The 25249-nt window shown below is 44.1% G+C and overlaps 1 protein-coding gene across 1 annotated transcript; it reads left to right on the forward strand.

Annotated features, from left to right (window-relative positions):
* The first annotated feature begins 1315 nt into the window (after positions 1-1315).
* Positions 1316-25249, forward strand: LOC139223811 (sodium/potassium-transporting ATPase subunit alpha-1). Its single transcript, XM_070855811.1, has 23 exons — positions 1316-1554; positions 11803-11916; positions 12689-12748; positions 13906-14007; positions 14155-14256; positions 14567-14680; positions 15123-15257; positions 15963-16080; positions 16213-16481; positions 16567-16879; positions 18668-18798; positions 18909-19104; positions 19212-19387; positions 19629-19765; positions 20046-20196; positions 21528-21696; positions 21812-21966; positions 22320-22443; positions 23361-23506; positions 23601-23731; positions 24264-24365; positions 24525-24616; positions 24868-25249. The coding sequence occupies exons 1-23, from the start codon at positions 1543-1545 to the stop codon at positions 24894-24896; spliced, it is 3078 nt and encodes a 1025-aa protein (XP_070711912.1). The 5' UTR covers positions 1316-1542; the 3' UTR covers positions 24897-25249.

The following is a 25249-nucleotide window of genomic DNA, read 5'->3' on the forward strand; positions in this document are numbered from 1 at the left end:
GGAGTATCAGGGGTCAGGAGCATCCTAGCAGGAATTCAGGTCACCACCGTTTGCAGCTCAGTGACAGTGAAGACAGAGAAGTATGTTTGACTTTTGATGTTTATCCATCACACCTTTAACTTTGCTGTGCACCTCCATCACCAGCAGCTCCACTCCACTGCAGCGATGGCAGTGTCACGCTGATAAATCTGCTTCTGCAGCTCTGGATTTAGAAACAGAGGGTTCAGAAGTTGGCTGCCCGCTATCAGCACGCAACAACCTTGTCAAAGCAGCAGGGGAAAGGAGGTGTCTACGAACCCAGCTGTTAAGCCGGTTGAGGTGGAGATGAATCAGAAGTAAGTGTGTGTGTGTGTGTGTGTGTGGCGGGGAAAGGTGGAGGTGGGCCTCTTTTCACAGCAGAGCATTACAGTAGAGTTTTAAAGCAATACTTCCTCGTTCATTTGTTTCTTACTTTTCTTGTAAATAATAATTCTACGCTTGGCTTAGCTTCGCACCAAGAGTGGAAACAGGGGGAGCAGCTAGCTGCCTGTCTCTCTCAGGAAGTACGAAGTCAGCGTTTCTCAAACTCACTATTTAACATATTGTATTTTATTTCCGAAACCGAACAAAACTTTAAGCTTAAAAATGACAGTTTGCTGTGTTACAGGGTGGAAACGCTGCCAAATTATTGCATGGCTAGGAGCAGTTGCCAGGCAACCAGGATGTAGGAGACAGCAAATTTTTATTTCTAAACTTCTGTTATTTAAGAATTGAATTAATTATCCTTGTGAGTTTTAGAGGTGATGGACAGAGCCTGGCGAGCTTTTAACCCCTCTCCAGTCTTCTGTGCACAGCCAAGCTAAGCTAAGTATCATCAACCAGTGCTATTTAATGTTGGACTATTCCTTTAAAGAATATTTAAAGACATTTAACTCAGTAAAAACACAGGGGGAAAGAACAGGTGGGAGTCATGCTGCGCTTTAGGATGTTTTGGTTGTGATGCTGTGCATGCACAAGTGTGTGTTGTCCTCTCACACTGCTGCCTCATCTGTTTTGCTTTTTTTTTTTCCCAATGATATTTATGATAAAATGATGATATTTGATGACAATTATTGCTCTGATATTTGCATTTGATTCCTATTAGTGTCTCTAATTGGTGTGTGTGTGTGTGTGTGTGTGTGTGTGTGTGAGATACTGCCAAGCTGCAAAAAAAAAAAAAAAAAAAAAACGCCCAATAATGGAGGACGCCCCGCCTCCGTCCGTGGGGTTGCCATGGCAAACGGCGTCGACGTCACAATGGAAGGAACGCCGTCTATAAGTATTGGAGGCTCTGCCGCGGCGGTTCGCGAGCTCGGATGTGCGTGCTGGAGGAGTGACACGTGCTGGAGGAAAAAAACAAAAAATAAAAAAAAAAAAACCAACAAAAAATAAATAAATAACGGTCACATCCAGGAGTTTTAGTTTTCTTTTAATGTTTTTGTATTGTACATAATTTTTAAAGTGGATTTTTGTTTCTCAATTTTTACTTGAAGTGGGAAGAGTTCAGTCCGTATCTCAGCAACCATGGGACGAGGAGTGAGTAGAAATGTTCCCTTGTCTTTGTTTAATGCTCGTATGTGTTCGTTCGTGGGGCCAGAAAACGGATTTAAAAGTTCGCCATTCAAACAAGTGGTTTTCTTTATCGGTGTTGATGTTGTCACGGGGTGAAGGAGGATCACATGTGTTCAGATAAGCAACAAGCGTCCCCGTTTTCTCCTCAAACCCCCGCTGCTTCTAACTACTTTAACTACTTCCGCGTTTTAACACCCCCCCTCTCTCTCAGAGCACAGCACCCCCTTCTCATTTAGGGGCTCTGACGGGGAAAACAAGTCCGAAAAAATAAGTTTCCACCGCTCAGGGAGATGCTTCAGCCGTCTCGGTGTCGGGTTACATAACGGGATGTTCTCTGTCAAAGTTTTACATGCTAGCAGCGTTAGCCGCCGCGTTCCAGCTGTGGAAAGAAAACCGTTAGAGCCGAGAAAACGGCTTGAAAAGCTGCGGGGGGGGTTATTTCTCAGCCTGCGCGGCTATTTTTGGGTCTAATTTGAGTGGAAAAATGGCGACAAATGTGCTGTAGCTGCGTGTGAGTTTCCCCCTGAAGTGTGACACACATGGAGCAGCTCTCCCTTCAGGAGGAGACCTTCCTGCCGCTGGGAAGCTGAGGGCTGTTTTCTGCCGTGGCCCTGTGAGGAGCAGCTGGGTGTCACGGCCCGGCGGTGGGAGGGGAGGGGATAGAAGTCCGGCCCCCGGTTTGCTCCTCTGGAAGCTCTGTGCCCAATTATGTTGAACTTATGTGAAGTCAGACCTGCACACCTTTCTGTTTGCAGAGCTGGGGGGGGGGCAGGCATGGCGTGTGGCTGCTGCTTTCAGGCTCACACACTTGTATGATGCAAATGAAGATAAATGCATTGCACCTGAGCGGTGCTGGTGCACTCATGCACTGAGAAAGCTTATACAGATACAGATTTTTGCATATGTATTGTAAAAGGTGCCAACTAGCAGTAATCCACCATTGAGAGATTATTAATCTTGTATTCAGGATGGATCATACTGCACATAAACAGTCTGAAACGTGCTCTTAAACGCTGCAAAATGTGAGGTTTCAAGATCTTTTTTTTTTTACCCCTCTGCAGGGACGTCTTCTGGTAGAAATCTGTCATTCACCAGACATTTTTTTTTGGTCTTGTTCTTTTAATATAAAGTAGCATTTATTTCCAGTGAGTTTTAAGAAAAGCATCCTTTAGATGTGGTCGGAAAAGAAGACCGACGCAGACCGTGCCAGGCAGATTTACCAGCAGCCTCTCTGTTGTTGTTGTTGTGATTCTTGGTGTTGCTTTCAGGCACGTCCCAGCTGTTATTTTTCCACAAATTTGAATTGTGTGGGATGAAACTGAACCCAAGTGTATGAAATATCAGTCGTCGCCACACCCTGCCATGCTGCGCAACAGAAGCACTCATTACAGATTCAGGCAGCGAGGGCTGGAGAGGTGGATGGACGGACGGATGGAGGGAGAGAGAGGGAGAGGGAGGGAGACAAAGATGGACAGAGACAGAGATCTGGCGGGAGATGTGAAGCAGAATGGCTCATTCAGTCTCCCTTCCTCTTCTTCCTCACGCTCATTTATGGCTCTGAAAATCTCTCTCTTTGGCTTCTTGGCTGCTGCTGTTGTTTTTTTTTTCTTCTTCTTCTTCTTCTTCTTTCCTCCCATATGTGATGAAAGCCATGCCCTGCCCCCATCCAACCTCCCTCCACTTCCCCACTGTGTCTCCTTTCCTGCCCCCTTCAGTCCTCCTCTCCTCTCCTCTCCTCTCCTCTCTCCTCCAGTACATTCGGAGCTGCTGGCACAGACACATAGCTAGACTTGGGAGAGATGATCGCCACTACAAAGCTTTCTCGGTGCGAGGAGAGGGAGAGGGAGAGGGAGAGGGAGAGGGAGGTGGAGGGGGAGGATGAGAAGATGTTTTGTTGTAATGGAGGAGAATCAGGGCAGTGAGGAGGAGCACAGGTATGAGAAGAGTCCAGCAGTGATGGATTTTAGTCTTTTGTTCCTCCAGTTTCCCCTCGTGTCTTGGACAGGCACCCCCCCCCCGGCTCATTTCTAATATGAGATTACCCCCCTGCTGCCCTTTTTATGCCTTTTCAGTGTTTTCTCATCACGTCGGCAGCGCAGTGCAATAAACAGGAAGAAAAAATAAAAAGAAAGTGAGCCAAGAGGAGTGAGAGGAGGGATTGATTGCTTCAGCGAGGGAGGTGGGAGGAAGGAGGGGGGTGATATTAGGGGGAGCCAAGAGGCACCAGTTGCCGCATTGCCACTGTTTAGCAATTTGGCTTCCAGATATTCTAGAGAGGAGGGATAAAAGGGGTCGAGGTAGGGCTGCAAACTGATAAATTAAACTGATAAATATCCCTAATTATCTGTGATGAATCCTCCATTAAAGTCGAGGGTGGTTTGGGGTTGGGGGGGGCTGATAGCTTGTCCATATTTTAGCCTCTTTTCTGATGTGTTTTTTCTTGCTAAAATGAATGAAGGCAGTCTCTCCACTGGCTGAGCGACGCAGAGCAGGAATTCGGAGATGGCTTTCAAGCACGCAGGAAGAGCGCTGAGGAGGAGGAGGGGGGGGGTCCAGCTGAATATTTCATAATCTCACCTGACTCAGCCCTCTGTTTTTTTTTTCCTCCATTAACTGGCTGAATTGTAGAGTCGGCAGCAATTTGAAAATCACACTTCACCCCAACGTGGCTGCTTTTTGTAAAAGAATCTCGTGCCTTTTCCAGCTCTGCTAATATCCAGATATGACGCTGCGGTCAAGGGTGCCGCTTGTGCACTTCCATCGCTGTAATTGCAATTGATTTCCCCTGCATGGGAATGTGTCTTTGAACTCTTATTATAGGCGCAACTGCAAAGCGGCAAAATGAATAAATACCATACCAGGGTCCATGAAAGTTTGAAATTCTCATGTTTGATGCAGTGACAGCATCTGCATTTTCATCAAATGCTTCCAGCGTATGTACATTATGTGAGTGTAGTTCAGTTAGACCACGCAGGAGCCCATCTTTGGTGCAGTTTAATGGTGTGTAGGTAAATCTAGCCGCTGTGCACAATGTCACACTGACACAAAGGGATCCGTGGGTTTGTCCAACAATGGGGTAAACTGGAGGAAGGAGGTGGGGAAATTCCCCAAAGGAGGACCTGTCTGTTGATGGCAACACTGCAGCAGAAACCAGCCAACCCCCTCGTCCCCGAGCGAGGACTCTTTCACACTGTTCTTCCCACTGTGAACTGACCTGGGATGTCAGCCCTCGGGTCACTTTGAACCTCAGCCAAAGGGGCACCCCGACTCCACCTTCACATCCATTCTTTACAGTCTGTTTCCCTCATGTCCTCTCTGTTTGTACCTGTTTTCCTTCTCTCTGTCCCCCCGCCTCTCCCTCTCGCTCTCTCTCTCTGAGGATTTAACATTCTTTCCGCTCGGCAGTCACTGTGTATTAACCGGGGCTTTTGTCACACACCACCTCTTGTCTGTGACAGAACACAGAGTACTCCCTCTCTCCTTCTTTCTCCCTCTTTTCACACTCACTCCATCTCTTTTTCTCTCTTAGCCTCGTTGCTTGAAATTCCGTCCATCCATCTCTCGCTCTTTTGTCTCTCCTTTTCCTCTTTGCTCTCTCCCCTGGCTCCTCTCCCTCTCCTCACCCATTCTTCCACACACACACAGTCCGTCCCTGCCTCTGTTTGGCCAAGCGGCTTGAACCGTGCGATTCTGTTTTTCCGAGGCAGCTCTTTGAACTTTCACTGCAAGCCTGTTGCTCGGCGAAAAAGGGGGAACATTCACATTAACAAGAACAGACTCCAGAGCGCACTGCTGCATCTCCCACATGAGGAAATATGTCATTTTCCACGCCAAAGGAAAGATGTGCCACTAGCCAGCTCTTAAAGTCCTGCCGGCTAAATCTCTGGGTAGTTTTTCATTCGTTTCTGATAACATGAAATCACAGGAAGTTAAAATACTTGAGACAAATATGTGCGACACATTCAGGTTTTCCCCCTCTTGAGGAAATGATGCAACTTTGTAGCTATGGTGTCTTGGCTGGTTAATGTCACGGGGGTGGGGCTAAAGCCTGAAAGAGGGGAAGAAAAAAGAGCCATTGAATTACTGGTTCATTCATTCTGGTCCAAAGCAGCTCCAGGTTGCCCGTTCAGCTCTAAAGTGACTTGCTTTTTTTTCCCACAGAGAGCAATTTATCTTAAAGAGCACAGACTGAAATGTGGAGAGAGGATCCTTTGTGTCATAAGATGTGTTGCTTACACCTTATTTTTCACCTTGACACATGAGGGACGAGCTTTGCCACGAATACTAGGCGCTGCTCTGTGCATTTTTCCAAATGGATACTGAGCAAGAGAATCCAAGGAGCACAAAGCTGTTGAAGAAGTGATCGTGTGCATTCTTTGCAGATGATGGTGACCCAATAGAAGTTGGCATTTCTTTGTGTTCATGAAATTTTAAGTTCCTTAAAAGCGGTCTGTCCCAGCTGCACCATGCCATATTGGACCGGGTGGGAGAGGATGGAATATGACGGCTGAAAGATTTACCCACTGATTCCCAAATGTTTTTGACATCTCAGTTAACTTTATATCAGATGTTAGGACTGCAGTTTCGAGCAAAATTGGCCATAGCCATTTAGATTTTGTTTTGTTCACCTACTTCTGATTGGTTAGGCATACTTTATCATCTGTTTTGCTTTAAATAGGACTGTAATTTGATATAAGATGACTTGAAACTTATGAATGAGACCATGAACGCATCAGGAAAGTGTTTACTGTAGTCAGTCAAGTTGCCTCCTGCTGGTCTTAAGAAAGAATCCAAGTTTAAGGCAGTCCCACATTGCTACATACATTTTGCACAGTCTGTGTGCAGGACAGACGAAACATCCCACACAGCAATGTGAATATATTTCTAACCTGTCAGAGTCCAAAAAGAAAATGTTCCTTAAAGGAGGCAAAAGACAGATGTGGCCATGACACCAGATTTATTATTAACAAAAACACTGTACACTCATTTTCTATGAACCCCTAAAACATTACATAACACAAGTGACAGTGATGGGGAAAGAATGATGCACATTGAGGAGTGACACTCATGTCAGCAGGGGTGTTGTGCGTCACCCTGGCAGTAGAAAAGGCCTCGATTCGTTCATTCACTCACTTTTGTTCTGCTTGAAGAAAGTTGAAAGTTGCACAGGACGTGAAGGGAGTGTTAAACACGACCCCGTGCAAATTAACACACTTCCTTTTCACCGTTGAAACAGAAAAAGGGGAGGTTGGAGGAAATGAGGGGGTAAAGGAGGAGGGAGAGACAGAGGAGAGGAGAGGGGACCTGGGAAGGGGGAGGGAGAGACAGAGGGGGGAGGGGCTACAACGCTTGACTCTGTCCATTCACATATCTCAAGAGGTGTGGCAATAGTCGCCGGTAGCAACCAGGCAAAGTCCCAGGACTGTGTGTGTGTGTGTGTGTGTGTGTGTGTGTGTGTGTGTGTGTGTGTGTGTGTGTCGGCACAGTTGAATGAGCAGCTTGTGTATCTGGCAAAAGCCCCTGGCACTAGGAAGGGGCTGTTCATAGGAATTCAAGTCCGCCAGTAGAAAGTGTGTGTGCTTTAAAATATCCAGTCGCTTGACCGAGCGCTCTCCTCTGATGTTTGTTTGAGCCCGTAGGATGTTGTTCTCTCTGCTGAGAGTTAAAAATGGTTGATGGGGGTGGCAGAGGCCTCAGAAATTCTTGTTATGGGGGTTTCTTTGCTATTTGGAGAGACTCCTTCATTCAACTGTACCAAAGGTCCAGTGAACTCTCTAACCACGGCTTCAGGATTAGTCGTCATTCACTTTCAACGGCACTTAAACTAGTAAAAGTTAGTTTGACGTCGCTGAATGAGACACTTCAGTGTGTAATCTGCACTCAGACTGTGATCAGATTCAGCTGGAGCCTGGCTCACACTTCCAGGCCTTTTTGTCTTTGCCAACAAATACCCGCAAGTCAGCCACATTTTTGTAGAGTTTCGTTCCTTGATCGTAGTCCATTCTGAGATTCCCACAAATCTCCATTAAAGGCCGAGGACAATGGACAGCGTTGGTCAGCCTCACTGCCGGATAACGTGGCTCGCATGCCCACAGCCTGAACAGTCACATGAAAAGATTTCTGAGCCTCTTGTTTGTGTTTTTGATGCAGATTTCATGGAAGTTGTACAAAGAGTCAATTGTTCGGAGCCCCATAGGCTTGTGTGTGTGTGTGTGTGTGTGTGTGTGTGTGTGTGTGTGTGTGTGTGTGTGAGAAGGACAAATTCCACACACACATTTATATTAGGCTATTTGTTTTTCATCACAGAGATGACACTTCTCCTCTTCTGTCCTCTTCCTCTGGCATCTTTGCTCTGGAGCATCCCTGTTTCTGCTCTCCATGCCTTCTTCCTTCCCACCTTACTTCCTGTCGTTCCTCCTCGTACTTTGGTTATTTAGTTTGTTGGTGGTGTTGACCTTGAATGCTACACCTCAAGGTTAGGGTTTACTTTCTTGTCTCCTGTGGGAGAACGTAGTCTTTTACCTAAAGAGACAGCACTGGATAAAAACAATCCAACATGGGTAACATTTAGAGGTGGCGCTATTGGCAGTAGCTTCCTGTAAAATATTGAATAACTTGGACAAAAACTGTATCTCATGTGGTGGTTAGTGTGAGGAGCTGGGCTTTGAGATGTGTGGTAATGTTGCCAAACCAACATCAGATCATATGTAGCCTATGATGTCGTGCACAAAATGAACAGTATGGTTTTCCCCCCTTTGCATAAATGCAAGTTAAACACAGATGAGTTATATAATGACAGCATCACCAGCCGGGTTTTTGCACCAGTAAAGTGGTTGTCTGATTGTAAATGCCACATATCGGGGTTAGACTATCGTTACAGGAAGACATTTTTAAGCAGCTTATCAGAAAAACTGTTGCTATTTACATTTCAAATGAGCTACTGGAGGTAAGGAGAAACTTGCCGAGCGAATGCCGTGATTGAGTAAACAGTGTGTGAGAGACGGCGCTGTGAAGTAAAACTTTGGTTCACGCTTTGAGACGGCTTAGCCGTCTAACTTGACTTTTCAATTTGCTCCGTCTTTTAAAGGAAATGTCAAGAGCAGGTGCAGGGTGACTGTGCAGCAGCTCTGGCTTGACAGTTGCTTGTCACCTGTAAACAACTTGTAGTCTACTTCAGGAGCAGCTCTCCAGAGCAGGAAACTTCAGCTTTAGTGTAAACGTTTGAAATATCAGCTCACTCTTTGAGTCTGTTATCAGGGATGATGTGCCCCCAACAATGAAAGGGCCTGGCATTTCTTTTGTCTGTCTTTTATTTATTTACTTGAAGGTGCGCGCTGGAAATATCAGGTGTTTGGATCTTGCAGATATACAGGCCTCATTGGTCGGTTCAGTTACTTTAGTTTGTAAATTGCTTTAAAAATTGATTGAACTTTTTATCATCAGTCATCAAAAGGTTAAGCTTTATAAAATGAAATATGGATTTGACAACTTGATCTTTCTGATAGATCACCTGTAATAGGAAACAGTGAATATTATAACTCGATATTCAATCAGGCTCAAACAAACCACTAATACTTCTGTCATGTCTGTTGGAAACAAATCTGAACTTGGGGCTCTGGACCACTGTTTGTGAATTATTTGCCTAAAGCCAGATGGCCCCTGGAGGCCCTCAGGGGTCTGGAGGCTATGATCTGGCCGCACTGATCCAGAACCAGACTCAGTGTTTTCCCAGGTTTGCTGGCCAGGGGGCTCGAGCAACAATAACATGTGCTGGGATCACACACTCTGCTCTGGTGACTCCCTGGGAAACTTTAGTGTGGTAGAGAAACAATATTAGTTAGCATATTTCCATGACTGGGACCGTGCAGGATGTCCATATTTGGTCATACCTGCACTAAAGTTATTTTGTGTCCAACATATCACGTTTTTAGAGTTTTCAAAATGGCTGCAGCATACTGGGCTGTTGCATGCAGACAAATAGCTCATTAGTAGTTACTTAGTCTTCCAGCTGCCTCCCTCCCTCCCTGCTAACATGCCAACACCTCTGATCCTTGTAGTGTTGAATTATAGATGAGCCTTAACCGCTAATCGATGTTGGCTGCTAGTGTTGCCATCTCCTCTTACATACCTGAACGCACACACTCACACTTTGTCTCCTGACACACTGTTCACCTGTTAAGTGATGCAGGTAGTGGTCCTTGTACAACATGTGCAGTAGGGTATTACACAGACACATATAGATGCATGTTCACCGTCGTATTTGTTCACATAGTGGTCAATATGGATAAAATCACAAGTCATGGTGTGTATCCTGCAATATAGATACTGTATGCACCATAATCTCCAGCCATGCTAGCAGCGCGGTGAGGCTGTCAGGCACAGCAGTTTATTGAGGGAGGTGCTAACGTCAGCATAATAACGGCCCCACAGTCTCAATTGTTTGTGTCTTGGGATGAAGAGTATTTTAAACAGCCGCTGAAAGTAATGTAATCCTTTGGGGCAATTGCAGCTGGTCAAAGTGAAGTCCACTAAAAGGGCTTGTTTTTGCCCCTGACAGGCTCACATTGTTATTCTAAGTGTCTGACAGCCTTATGGAAAGGATCCCTACAGAGAGAGACCTGGGAGATCCTTTTGGTTTAACCTCAAACAGCCCTTACAAAAGCCCTCTCTTCAAACCCACCACACTCCACTGACAAAAACAGTAGTCTTACCTCGCAGAACACAGGAGCAGCTGGTCTACTGCTTCCTTGATTGGTTAATTTGTTTGTGTTGCGTGTCAAACACACAGATCACAAACTGATATTTCAGTACTTGATATGTTTGTTTCTCCTGCTTTTACAACTTAGATTATTGTTAGGACATACGACTCCGTGTTTGTTTCTGTGACACAAACCCTTCCTGCCTACAGCGAAAGAATTTGTGTCACAGTCGGAGTTAAAATCAACAAATTGTCCCCAAATGTTCTTACCGGTAAATGACTGCAGCGTGGTTTAATGTTCCACTCTGTGGTTTGACTGAGGTACTTAACTGGTGAGGTTATGCTCAGGAAATGAATAAAGCTTTGTGTATTTTTGTCACACGCACAGTGGCACCCTGTACTGCACACGTGGGTGTTTAAACAAGTAAATTCTGTTTGCACCCTACGGCCTAATCTGTCTCACCATACATAAAAAAAGACTTATCTTCCAGCTGACCGAAGAACCACATGATGCTCGCTCCTCCCTGTTTGACTTCATTATCAGTGTACAGTACGCAGTCACAGTGACACCGTTGTGCATGACTGATCCTTTGAGAAGGTTTTTCTTTGCTGTTTATTGTGGTGGTCGGTAAAAACGCACAGTTAGTGACCATCATGGGTTTGAAAGATTAAGAGTTCGCTGGTGGAGCAATGGGTTTCTCTTGTTCGTGGATTACTCCGGATTAATACTCTATATACACATTAAAGACATACATAGCAAGCAGAGTTTCAGTCTAACTTACAGCTGATGGCGCTGGATGGAAAACAATTTAGAAAAAGCTCCTCTTTCAATAGAAAACCTCTCGAAAGTTTTCAAATCCTGAGCGGATCCCCATAGAGTTGTTTTTACAGTGACAGATGGCACTTGTGTCCATAAAGCCAGGATCCAAACCCTTTTTTTCTCGTTCCTCTGCACGTCAAGGGCTCTCGATCTCACTACCTAACTCTGACAGACAGCCCAAGGAAAAAAAAAAATCACCTCTTTACATGTCACGTAAAGTTTGTGGCAGTTTGTCTCCCCAATTTAGGCCACAGTTTTCTTGGTTTTCGACTGGGCTGTGTTTACTCTCTGACCCACATGGAGTCTTAAAAAGATGCAGCATGACAAAATGTCTTCTGGCATTTTGGCTCATCGTCAGGCATCAGACGTGCTCGAGTTGCATCAGACACACCTCAGCAGTAGACGGCCTGTTACTTATGCATGGTGTCTTTTGTTTCCCCCTCAGAGTGCTCAAATAAAACAATTTGAATTCTTGGTTGAAATGTCCATCACTCGTAGACTCATAGACGAGATATGGTGTCTCTATCTCCGCTGAAGCAACTATTGCTTGTTTGTGATATTAGCCACAAGTCAGCAGCACGACAGTGGTGGGTTAGTTTGAAAAACAAATTAACTCAGAGCTCGGAGTTATTATTTGGGTTATTAAACAGTGTTTCTGGTTTTTAATTTTCTCCTCCTTTTGTTACACTTCCAGGAAGGACGTGAGCAGTATGAGCTGGCTGCGACCTCTGAGCAGGGCGGCAAGAAGAAGGGGAAGGGGAAGAAGAAAGAGAAGGATATGGATGAACTGAAGAAGGAAGTGGATATGGTGAGTGTCTCAGCTTCACTCTGTCCATCGGCCCCAGGTCCTCTTCCTCTGATTGTCCATCGTCTCCTTCTGACGACAGGACGGCTCCACTCTCTCTCTGGTGTCAGGTTTTATCTCTTCTACCTCTCCTCCACATCACAAGCGGCCTGTTGATTTGGCCGTTTCACGCTGAAAAGTAGCAGTAAAAGGTTAAAACAAAGTGAAATGGATTTCCAGCACCATTAGTATTTATTTAGCAGAGCAAACAACGCGAGAAGAAACATTAGAGTAAACTAAATTAAGCAGACTAACTAAGAACTGTTACAAAAGTGACTGTTTGGTTTTGAATGTGCTCGTTGTGCGTCTATTGAAAATAATGAATTAGCACATGCAAAAGACGCGACAACTTCTGAAGCGATAAATGTAGATTTTTATTTCTGAATCCCTTACACTTTATTTTTTACTGAGTGTTAAGTTTGTCTTAATTCAATTCTAGGTTTCACTCTACAGTGTAATACCTAATATCTCCTCCTCCTCGCCTTCTGGCTTTCTTCTTCCCTTCCCCACATCCGTTGTTGGTTCTCATCCATTCAATCTTTTCCCTGTAAACTGTGAATGTGTCTCTGTCATTGTTGCAGGTAGTCATTTTAAAATGAAAGGTCAGCACACAATGCACTGTAAATGTCACTGGAGTTTGGCATATCGGACACACAAACATACAGTAAACACAGACAGGCACACGCACGTCAACACTTGGACTGATGCCGCCTTGTTTTCGCTGTGTCTTTCGCAGGATGATCACAAGCTGACCCTTGATGAGCTCAATCGCAAATATGGAACAGACCTCAACAACGTGAGTTAGACGACGAGGAGTGTGTGTGTGTGTGTGTGTGTGTGGTTCTGAATCTGTCGTAGCTTTAAAAGTCACACTTGAATGTCATATTTCCAGCCAGGGTTTTTGTCTCCAAACTCTGGCACCGTAATGTAATTTCGAAAAGGGCATCTCTGTCAGAATGCTCCACATTTATCACAGAGATCAGATAAATCTCAAATCTCAGCATCACCCTGGCAGCTTTTTGCCATTAACTCCCATTTTTCTCTTCAGTCTGGCAGCTGATATCCAGTTGATGAACGATGAAGGAGCCTTAGGTGAATTAAGCAGATGACTTTGTTTAAAGAGGGAAGATATCTTCTCTCACTCCATGAAGAGTCATTGAGGGTGTGATCAGCTGCTACAGGCTCAGCTCCCCCAGGGTTTATTAAGCTAGCAGCGTGGGGCAGAAGGAGGAGGGGGAAGGTTGCAGGGAAAAGTGAGGAGGGGGGGGATGGCATCTCTATTTACCGTTGAAGGTTTCAAAATCCTCTTCCTAACAGATAATTTGCATGGAATTGTGTTCAGTGGTGTCGATTTTCTTGGCTAACTTGGCTAAATTTCAAACTCTACTTTAAATGGCATCCATTGGAGGTTTTCAAACTAGCCCTCACTCCTCATGCAAATGTGCTCCTGGTCATGCAGGAAAGATCAAGGAGAATAGTTAATCAGTGCCTCTAAACTGGGGTCTCCGAGCTCTGCATGTGTGTGCATGCACGTGTATGCAGCAGCTGTGAATAATTTATTAGCTGCAGAAGCCCCCGCGCCCTGATTTCATGTGCCTCGTCTTTTCTCCTCGTCTTTACTGTCCTCCTTTCCAGTCGCTTCTCTAATTTTTCTTCTTCGTCTTCTGACTTCTTCCTCCTACCTGCTGGTGAAGGAAATTGCCCTGTTTTTCTGTTGAGGCTTGTTGCTAGGTAACTAGTAGCACCTACAGTCCCCACTGGACTTCAGTATGTCTGTGAGTTTGTGTACACGTGTGTGTTTGGCTGGCAAACGATAAGGATGTACTTAAAATTCAGTTATATTCATAATAAGACATGTTTTTTTTTTTTTTATCTGACTTCCAACATGTCAGCCATCTGTCACTTGAGTTTATCACCAATAACAACTGAGTGTGTATCTTCTCTTCACATTAGGGTCTGACCAGTGCGAAGGCTGCTGAGATTCTGGCTCGTGATGGGCCCAACGCCCTCACTCCTCCTCCCACCACCCCTGAGTGGGTCAAATTCTGCAAACAGGTAATGTTAGCTGATGCCGATTCTCTGTGAGGTTTTTGGCTCCTGCGTTAAAGTTTAAATGTAACCTCAGTCTCCCAATTTGCACATCTTCATAAGTTGACTCAAATTCCAAGCTTAAAAGGCCACTGCTCTTCCCTTTTCCTCCAGATGTTTGGCGGTTTTTCCATGCTTCTGTGGACTGGTGCCATCCTCTGTTTCCTGGCCTATGGTATCCAGGCTGCAATGGAGGATGAGCCTGCGAATGATAATGTAAGAAAGAGTCCTTAAAATGTCTATGTAGTGTCTCAACATGTCGGTGTGGCTCATGGTTTAATCAACTTCATGTAAATTCTAACAAATAATGAGCCATCCAAGGACAATTTTATAAAATGTTGAAGTATTTATGAAGGCAAAGCGAGTAGAATTTGGATTTTACCTCCTCTTTTATAATTCAATTTGTGTGTCAAGTTTCTTACACAAAGCTGAGCTAAAGACTTAAAACTCTGAAGAGAAAACTGACTAGATTGTGTACAGTGTTCCCCAAAATATGACCAAAATGTCATATTCTTGACGTTAACAGTTGTACCTGGGTGTCGTGCTTTCTGCTGTGGTCATCATCACTGGTTGCTTCTCCTACTACCAAGAGGCCAAGAGCTCCAAGATCATGGACTCCTTCAAGAACCTGGTCCCACAGGTACCCCTCACACTTTAAACCTTTATTCATTCAATCTATTTATCTTTATTTTAGACTTTACTCTTGTGGCTGCATCAACGCTTGATCCCCTTCGACGTCTTTCTTTTGTACGTATTCACAAATGTGCCAGTTTCACAAGAAACGGCTGAAAAACTCGAGGTAACCCAGTGTAACACTATACTGAAGCCACAAAAGCCTCAGTAGTGTCACCATGTCAATTCTTAGTTATAGTATATTCATTCAAGGTCTTACCCACTTGAGCCACAAGAACAATAGAGTCCTCTTGACATCTGAATCTCATAGGCCGTGTTGAACAATTTAAATGTTGATAATGAAAATCTGGAAGTGGAGGCAGCTGCAACAGGTAGAAAACGAAGCCATCAGTCTCATTTTCTCCTTTGTCTTACATAAGTGTCTGTCTCCGTCATGTCTTGTCTCGTAGCAAGCCCTGGTCGTCCGTGACGGTGAGAAGAAGAGCCTCAACGCTGAGGAGGTGGTGGTCGGTGATTTAGTGGAGGTGAAAGGTGGTGACAGGATCCCTGCTGATCTGCGAATCATCTCTGCCCACGGCTGCAAGGTGGGCGCCATCGACAAAACTTATTTTCCTTTGTTAGGACCCACGTTTAAGGAATTTAACCATGAGAAGAAGAAAAAATTCTCCATCAAAACATTCCTTGACTTTTTGAGTTTCAGCTGACACTTGAAAAGCATTTCGATTAGTAGTATCATGAACCTCTTGACGCTTGTGGCATGTGTTTTGTTTTTGAAACCAAAAAGCCTTCACTCATAAAACCTCAGCATGTTTCTAGATGTGAAACGCGACTAACTCTATTTTTAATATGCATTTCAAACAATGTCTTATTTATTCATATGTCATAACATTAAATGATCAAACTGTGCCATGTGACTGTGAAAAAGAGCCTCAAGCACCAAATTGCCCTCTTAGACTTTCCCTTTGAAGTCCCTATTTCAATAAATGGACTCCTGCCTTTTCATGTGACGAGCACCAGTCTTATTATGAGGATAGAAAACAAGTCTGTGACCCATTTTGGAATCAAACTCTGAACTAAAGTGGAGATCCAAGAGCTACACTTGACCCAGTTGTGCCCGGTGCCTCTCCATCAACCTCTGCATCATTCATTGTTCCGTCCTCTGCATCATTTAACTGTTGCTGCATTATGACCCAAAGAGTCTGGCCTCAATCTGCCATCTGCCCCGCTGTAGCTGTTTTAGCCACTCCAAAGAGGAGAAAGCCGATCACAGTGGATGTTTTATTTCTCAGGTGGACAACTCCTCTCTGACGGGTGAGTCTGAGCCCCAGACTCGCACTCCCGACTTCTCCAATGAGAACCCACTGGAGACCAGAAACATTGCTTTCTTCTCCACCAACTGTGTTGAAGGTATGATGGCAGGACACATGAAAGCTATTCAGAGACGGTGCTACATTTCGTCTTTGATGCAGAGCCCGTGTACTGAATGTTTTATGTTACTTTAAAACTTACTCCTGATTTAAAAATCATCCTCTGCCACAGGAACTGCCCGTGGTATTGTAATCAGCACCGGAGACCGTACCGTCATGGGTCGTATTGCCACGCTTGCCTCTGGACTCGAAGTCGGACGCACCCCCATCTCCATCGAGATCGAGCACTTCATCCACATCATCACTGGCGTGGCTGTCTTCCTCGGCGTGTCCTTCTTCATCCTCTCCCTCATCCTCGGATACACCTGGCTGGAGGCTGTCATCTTCCTCATCGGTATCATTGTCGCCAATGTGCCAGAGGGTCTCCTGGCTACCGTCACTGTGAGTCCTGCTGTATATTAAAGGTCCAGTTATGGAGCCAAAAAACGATTCGGCCACTAACTGACCCGAGCAATCCCATCTCCAGGTGTGTCTGACCCTGACTGCCAAGCGTATGGCTAAGAAGAACTGCCTGGTGAAGAACTTGGAAGCTGTCGAGACCCTGGGCTCCACCTCCACCATCTGCTCCGACAAGACCGGCACCCTGACCCAGAACAGGATGACCGTGGCCCACATGTGGTTCGACAACCAGATCCACGAGGCCGACACCACCGAGAACCAGAGCGGGACCTCCTTCGACAGGAGCTCCGCCACCTGGGCTTCCCTCGCCAGAGTCGCTGGACTCTGCAACCGTGCCGTCTTCCTGGCAGAGCAGAGCAGCATCCCCATCCTGAAGGCAGGTTTTTTTTTAACCTTCCTTTTCCCTGCAATTGCATCTTTCTTTTCTTTATTTGAATAAATATTACCAAATATTAAGGTCTCTCTGAGACAACAGCTGTCAGATTAGAGGTTTTTCACATTAATTCTAAATGCTATGAAGGAAATAATTACCTCTTAGAACTAAAAACAGAAGCCTGTATTGTCTTTGATCCTTTGCTCAACAAGAAAGCCTCTTCTGTTGTTCTAGGCCTTTAGCTTGTGTGCTCATTATACGGGCAGAATTTAGAGGTCTTCTATTGCTGACTCATTTTTTAGATTCAAATGTGCCCTTTTCCAGACAAATTGAAAATTAGAGTAAAAGCAAGTGTTCAACAAGTGCTCCTCTTCCCTGTTGTTCTATGTCCTGACATTGGCTTCATTCCATTTCTAGTAATGCCAACACCGGTTCAAATGTGCTTCATGAGAGATGAGTGTTTGTTCAGCTCTGATGAGGGACAAGAGACTTAAACATGATATTTAAACTCAAACCACAATCTGAATTGTCCTTTCTTTGAACTATTATGATACTGCAGCGTTTTCCAAAAGAGCACATAAATATTTTTTAAAAGAAGCTTAAAAAAGCTTCATTCCCTTGTGTTGGTGTTTCCGATGGCTCAGCTTTGCTAGGAGGCCTGCTGCCAACTTCATGGTGTACCACTGACTGAAGCTCGTAATAGCCCTTTTAAATCTATTCACGTTTTTACAAGCCCTTCTTAACACTGCATGTCAACCATTATCTTAGAAATGTAAAGTAATGTCATAAAAAACTCAAATTTCTTTAGTTGTGATAGAATTAAACAAACATCAGTGATACATGTAATGATGTCTCAGCAGAATTAACTTACATTTCCATCCAACTCTGCCATGGTCACAGAAAAAAGACTGATAAGTGACATTAGCAACAGTACTTGTGTCTCAAGCTACATTAGCAATCAGTTCCCCTTGTTTAAACCAAGTCAGTTCAAACAATGGATGAATATTTGACCGTCTGTCTTTCCCTGTGATTCTATATTCAAATTAATTTGGGATCTTAATATCAGACATTATCAGACATTAAAGACTTTTGTAAATGAAACTTTAAATTAGGAAACAGTATTGTTTTCCAGCTTTTAGCACTCTCCCTGGATTGTATACACACACACACACACGTTGTAACCACATAATTGTTCCTAACCCCGCCCTCCTAAAACACACACTAACAAACACACACCCAGATGTACGTATGTCTCTTGGCTCCCAGATTCTCCTTGGAGCCCAGTCTCTGGTTTCCACCCTGTGTTAATAACCTGTTTACGCGTGTGTGTGTGTGTCTGAGTGTGTACATGTATCCGTGTGTGTTAATCACCTGTAAATGTCTGGCTGGCATCATGGCTCTAATTACCAGTCATTCTCTCTCACTGCTCATTATTTTTCCCTCAGTTACTGTTAGAGGAGCGAGAGCAGGGTAAACATGAGGTTGGTGTTTATCAAGGCCAGTAATTATGATGGAAAAATGTGGAAAATTAGCATTTTTTTTTCATGGCCGGCTTCCCAAACTGATTTCTCGCGCGTCTTTTGTTTTTGCATTGTAGGTGGATACAAAAGTATGTGGATAACAGATTTTGTGCAACAGGGCACAGATGCACCATTGAGTAATTAAAGTCTATTGAGGAGGAGGAGCACTCACAGGCTATATATATAGACGACTAATTCACATCACCAACTGAAGTTTGCTATTGTGACTTCTGACCGATGATCTTTTGTCTTCTTCATCTTCTCCCTTCAGAGAGATGTGGCTGGTGACGCCTCTGAGTCGGCTCTGCTAAAATGTATTGAGCTGTGCTGCGGATCAGTCCAGGAAATGAGGGAGAAAAACCCCAAAATAGCTGAGATCCCATTCAACTCTACTAACAAATACCAGGTATGCAAAGTGTAGCTGTAGAGTTTATGGTGAGCTCTATCTGACCTCTTTCACACAAGTTAAAACTTTAACGCTCAAACTGACCTTTTTTTTTTCTAATGTGGTCCTAGCTCTCCACTCACAAAAATGGTACACCTGAAGCAGAGTCCAAGCACCTGCTGGTGATGAAAGGAGCTCCAGAGAGAATTTTGGACCGCTGCGCTTCCATCATGATCCAAGGCAAAGAGCAGCCTCTGGACGATGAGATGAAAGACGCTTTCCAGAACGCCTACCTGGAACTGGGAGGTCTGGGAGAGAGAGTGCTGGGTAAGGATGGGCGGCTGCAGGGATCACAGTGAATTAATTGAATAACAAAGGAGAAACTGAAATGATGACTCAGAAAATCGCTTTGATTCATCTTGTGTCCCATTCAGGTTTCTGCCATTACAACCTGCCTGATGAGCAGTTCCCCGAGGGCTTTGCTTTTGACACTGACGAGGTGAACTTCCCCACTGAGAACCTGTGCTTCATTGGCCTCATGTCCATGATTGATCCTCCTCGTGCTGCTGTGCCTGATGCTGTGGGAAAATGCAGGAGTGCTGGAATCAAGGTAGAACAATTATTAAAATGGAAATGACTGATTTAGTTACAATAAAGCTTTGTCAGTCAGCTTGCTCTTTTGGAATAGTTATGTAAGAATGTAAATAAAGGGTATGTAGGCCTTTTCAGGTGGCCTTTTTAATAATACATCTCCATTGTATAATGGTTGTGACATTATAATGGACGAATTTGAGTATAATAGCGAAGCTTTCATTCCTTAAACTCATCAGCACAAATGTCCCCTCTCCTAGGTCATCATGGTAACAGGTGATCATCCAATCACAGCAAAGGCCATCGCTAAGGGTGTGGGCATCATCTCTGAAGGCAACGAGACTGTTGAAGACATTGCTGCTCGTTTGAACATCCCAATCAACGAAGTCAACCCAAGGTACTGACTATAATGAGAAACCCTAAATGCGTAAGTGCAGAAATTGGACAAATTGGCTCTTGCTATTGTGGAGACAAAAATGCAAAGTGCACCTGGAGTTCCCCAAGGTCATATTCTGGGCCCCAGTTTGTTCTGAATGTGTTTGAAATCTAATGCATGTTTTCTAACCCAAGTCTTTAAATAGTCCTTAAACTATTTCCGAGTATTCTTGTAATGTGCCATTAAGTCTGTTAGTGTGAATGAGTTCCAAGTAATCGAATGGCTTCTGTGTTCCCTCCAGAGATGCGAAGGCCTGTGTAGTCCATGGCGGAGACCTGAAAGATCTGTCCCCGGAACAGCTTGACGACATCCTGAAGTACCACACTGAGATTGTTTTTGCCAGAACTTCCCCACAGCAGAAACTGATCATTGTGGAGGGCTGCCAGAGACAGGTATAAACAAAACAAATGAGGAGGGGTGTGTTTGTGTGTCAGGGAGAAGATCTTTCTGCTTGTATGAGCCTCTGTAGTGTTGGTACTGGTGTTTTTACAGTTTGCCAAACACAGCATGTTTCTGTGCCTTATTATGTAAATGCATGTGTGAATATTTGATATCCATATCCCCTAATGCTTATTTATGATTATTGCTTTGGTCTGATGACTGGGTTGGCAGAATAATCAAGTACAACATCTGTCATGCTGTGACTTCACCCGCGGCCATGAATATTCATGAGTGCATCAGTGGGCAGAGCAAACTCTTTTTAGTGTTGTGTGGACTTGGACTATAGATTTATTTATTCATATGTGTTCATTATGTTCTTGTAATATAGTGACAGATTAATCTCTTCTCTATTAAAGAAACCCCCTGTCTGTTTTATATATTCTTACAGAAATAGTTGACAATAACCACATTTAATAGAAATTCAATTGGATTCAGTGTGGCGGTTCCTAGGAAACACTCAAGTTACAGAATATGTGCTCAAAGTCTGTCGGAAAGTTGCAGAACTAATTAACATAATATATTCCAGTGTGTCCCACATGCTTCCTGGATGGGGATTAATGATGACTTGTTATTGACATTTCATCTCATGAGCCCAACATTAGCTGATTATTTCAAGTGTCTCCCCGTTTGCTGTGCTTACAGGAGCGCAGGTTTTGCTGCATCAGGTTGAATGAATTATGGTCCTTGTAGTTAACTGATGCAAATGTGACCACATGGCAGCAATAAGCACTTGTTTGAAACCCATATTTCTGAGAGCTTCACACCATTTTGAATCAATCTTGGAAGTATATTACTACTATTAGGCTTTTTATCTGGAGCCAGGACATCACAGATTTACTTTCAAACCAAATGTAATAATAATAATATAGTGTATATAATTTTTTTCCCGAATACAACCTCTGTTTCTGGACTGTTTCTTATTCACCTTTTCATCTCTGAAAAAGGAAAAAAAAACACCTGTGACTTAGTTAATAGACACACAGAACAGTTTGACTTCTCATCTCAGCTGAAGTCAAACATTTGTTTTGCTGAGTAAACGTACGACATTCTCTGCTCCTCTGTTTCTGTTAAACTACATTTTATAAATATCCCTCATCAAATTATTTCCAGGCAACCACTCTCGAAGGATACCACTACTATTGGCAGCTGAACAAATAAAATGTTTCATCTCTACTGTGCAGCATGTTCACAGAGAACAAAATGCTGTGTGATGTTCTCTTAGTGAGTATAATTTCCACACACAGACACTAATATTGTCCTCAACACTTCGCTCTCTCTGCAGGGAGCCATTGTGGCTGTGACAGGTGACGGCGTGAACGACTCTCCTGCTCTGAAGAAGGCCGATATCGGTGTCGCTATGGGTATCGCCGGATCTGACGTGTCCAAGCAGGCCGCTGACATGATCCTGCTGGACGACAACTTTGCCTCCATCGTCACAGGAGTGGAAGAAGGTGACGGATTGAACTTAACAGGGCACTTTAAAGCTACAGATAATAATGTTTCTTTAGCAGGTGGGATTAAGTGTTTAAACAATGACCGAATGCATTTGTGCTGTGCTCTCATCAGGCCGTCTGATCTTTGACAACTTGAAGAAATCCATCGCCTACACTCTGACCAGTAACATCCCTGAGATCACCCCCTTCCTCCTCTTCATCATCGCCAACATCCCTCTGCCCCTGGGAACCGTCACCATCCTCTGCATTGACCTGGGAACAGACATGGTAAAGATTTAATTTCAGCTAACATGTTGCACTTCTATAAATTCTATTAATATGAATTTAGTTTAATTAATAAAATAACATTTTCAGGGACAACCTTTGTCTTTAACAATTCAAACTTTGGCCTTCATCAGTGCAGATTCATTCTAAACTGAAAAGCCTAGCATATAGACAGAAAAACAATATATGGTTCGTAGGGGGGTTGACTTGGTCCATCTTTGGGTTGTATTTGACGGTTTTGTTCACCACATCTATTCGTGAGCTGTTGAAAAACAGCATATTTTCCTCCTGATTCTAGTTTCTCTGAGTCCGTGTATCCGCTCGCTCATTGATTGGTGCCGTGTCCTGTCTCCCAGGTTCCTGCCATCTCCCTGGCTTATGAAGCAGCTGAGAGCGACATCATGAAGAGACAGCCCAGAAACCCCAAAACAGATAAACTGGTGAACGAGAGGCTCATCAGCATAGCCTACGGACAGATCGGTAAACGGGCACTTCATGGCACCTTGATTAGAGATCCAAATTTATCAAGTGCACCGCTAAAATCAAAGCAGCTTGATATCCTTGGCTCCTTGGCAGATTCTCTTTTTCTGGAAAGGCAGCTCAGTATCTATGTAGTCAAAGATAACTAGGAGAGTGGCATGCACCAGAAATAGGCTCATACTGATAAAGAATTGGAGTGTGTGTGTGTGTGTGTGTGTGTGTGTGTGACGATAAAGCAGTGCCTCTGGCTTCTGATTTTGCCCTCTTCGGTAATGAAGCCAAGAATAGGCTTGACCCTCCTGAGCTTCCTGAGCAGAATACAAGCAAACAAAAATGTCTTTGGTGCCGATTTCCCTCAAAGTTGCAATAGGAATCTAGTTTGTTGAGGCTTTGCTGTTGCTGTTGGATCAGTGGGTCCTAAAATATCTTAACCCCCTTGACACAACTGTATATCTTGCCAAACATTTAAAATAATCAAATTGTCAATATCTTATTTACTAAAAGCTCCATAAGTCATTTTCGTTTAGATTAAGGCTCTTAATTCCTCAGAAAACAACCTAATCTCTTATTTATTTAATCAGTTATTCATCAAATGGCATACGGCTTAGTCCTCAAAATTCTTAAAAGGTTCAAATCAAATTTACTGACTTAGTCATTCACTTTCAATTCATGGTATTTTCCCCATAAGACCACAAGGCCGGTTTGTTTTCTTAATCATTCATTGATTCCTGGTTTAATCTCAAATTCTAAATGGACTAATTAACTACGTTTATTCATTCAGTGTGAAACCGCTCAAAAGGCAAATGACTCAATCTTGAACCAAAACATTATGCGTATTAGATTCTGTGACTCACTCGTATGTAGTTCGCCGTGTGACTTCTTAATGTAAAGCCTTCAATCACATCTCTGTCCTGCAGGTATGATCCAGGCGCTGGCAGGTTTCTTCACCTACTTTGTGATCCTGGCTGAAAATGGCTTCCTGCCTGCCACCCTGCTGGGAATCAGAGTTTCCTGGGATAATAAATATGTCAATGATCTGGAGGACAGCTATGGACAGCAGTGGGTCAGTAGCATTCATTAGTCAGACCGCAAGTAAAGGCTGTAATCATGCCAATACCAGCTGGTTCTAAGTGTTTTTGATGCGTGTTCCCTGTCAGACTTATGAGCAGAGGAAGATTGTGGAGTTCACCTGCCACACGGCCTTCTTTGTCAGCATTGTCATCGTCCAGTGGGCCGATCTGATCATCTGCAAGACCAGGAGGAACTCTGTCTTCCAACAGGGCATGAAGTGAGTACGAAAACGCCAGCGCGGCAACGGGCGCCGTACGGCAAAGTAACTCTAAGTGCAGAAATGTGTGTGAATAGGAGGACCGGACACATCTGCCAGAGCAAACGAAACATGAGCTCCCACTTCACCAGTATCCTGTACCGGTGAAACTGTTCCAGTCTGGGTGGTGGATGTTTGATCAGAAAATGCACAAAGGCTGCATTCCATTACCCATTCTGCCACACGATTTGGTATCCCAGACAAAGATTTAGTATAATATAATAATAAAAACACCAGGATGTCCTATTGCATCGGTCCCATCTGCAGCAGGCAGGCCCGTCCCTGTCCGGTCCTCTTCCACGTTCTCCTACCTGTTGTGCTTTTCTCCGAAGAACTCAAGTTCACCTCAGTGTTTATTTTGGCGTTCAAATCTTGGTACTCAGATCAAATCTTTAAAATCCTGGCTATTTTCAGTCATTCAAATCAGTTTGTCGGCTCTCTGGTTTCATTTTCTGAAGTCTTAATTGCCCCGCTCCCCCCCCCTGTGTTCCAGGAACAAGATCCTGATCTTTGGGCTGTTCGAGGAGACCGCCCTGGCTGCCTTCCTCTCTTACTGCCCAGGCATGGACGTCGCCCTCAGAATGTACCCTCTCAAGTGAGTAAAGCGCAAAAAACCTCGTCTCACAATCCTGCAGTAAGCCGTGTACACATCTAGTTGCCCCCGTTATCGTGCTTACTCCACCGACCACATGTCGCTCATCCAGGCCCGGGGCAGCGGATCAATTTCTCATCTCTTTCTCTGTGTGTTTTCCAGGCCCAACTGGTGGTTCTGCGCCTTCCCCTACTCCCTGCTCATCTTTATCTATGATGAAATCCGTAAGCTGATCCTCAGACGCAGCCCAGGAGGTGAGTCCAGGATCCATGCTTTTATTATCTTCTCTTCTATTTTCCTACTCCTCTCTCCCTCTGCACTGTTGTTTTTCTGCCTCTTTCTCCATCACTGCTGCTAGTTTCTCGCTTGTTTTTCCTCTTCACCTCCCTCTGTCTCATGGATACTTTTTACTTCTGTCATCCTCCAGCCTCTTTGCCTGCTTTTTAATGAAGTATAAAGATCAAAGTCTGAATCCCGTGTTTGTTTTTTCTCCCCGTGTGTCCAGGTTGGGTGGAACGGGAGACCTACTATTAAAGACCCGTCAGCCTGTCAGTCCAGTCAGCTCGCATCTTCTCCTCCACTCCCGTCTTTTGCATGAATATTGTCTTGCTGCTCGGAATAAAATTTTAACCTCTGTGAACAAAAAAAAAAATTGGAACGTGTTTTTATATTAGGGAATGCTTGATACTACTATTAGACAAATACTGAGATGGAACGTGCTGATGATGCTGATGATGATGTTGATAAATGATAATGCTAATAATGACATGAACACTGAACATTGACATGACTATGCGTGCCTTGTTTCTGAAACAGGACCAATTTTATACATGTTTTTAACAGTTATAAACGTTCAATAAAAATGCGCTCGAGTCAGGTCCCACAAA

This window comes from Pempheris klunzingeri, chromosome 24 (assembly GCF_042242105.1).
Source record: "Pempheris klunzingeri isolate RE-2024b chromosome 24, fPemKlu1.hap1, whole genome shotgun sequence".
NCBI lineage: Eukaryota > Metazoa > Chordata > Actinopteri > Acropomatiformes > Pempheridae > Pempheris > Pempheris klunzingeri.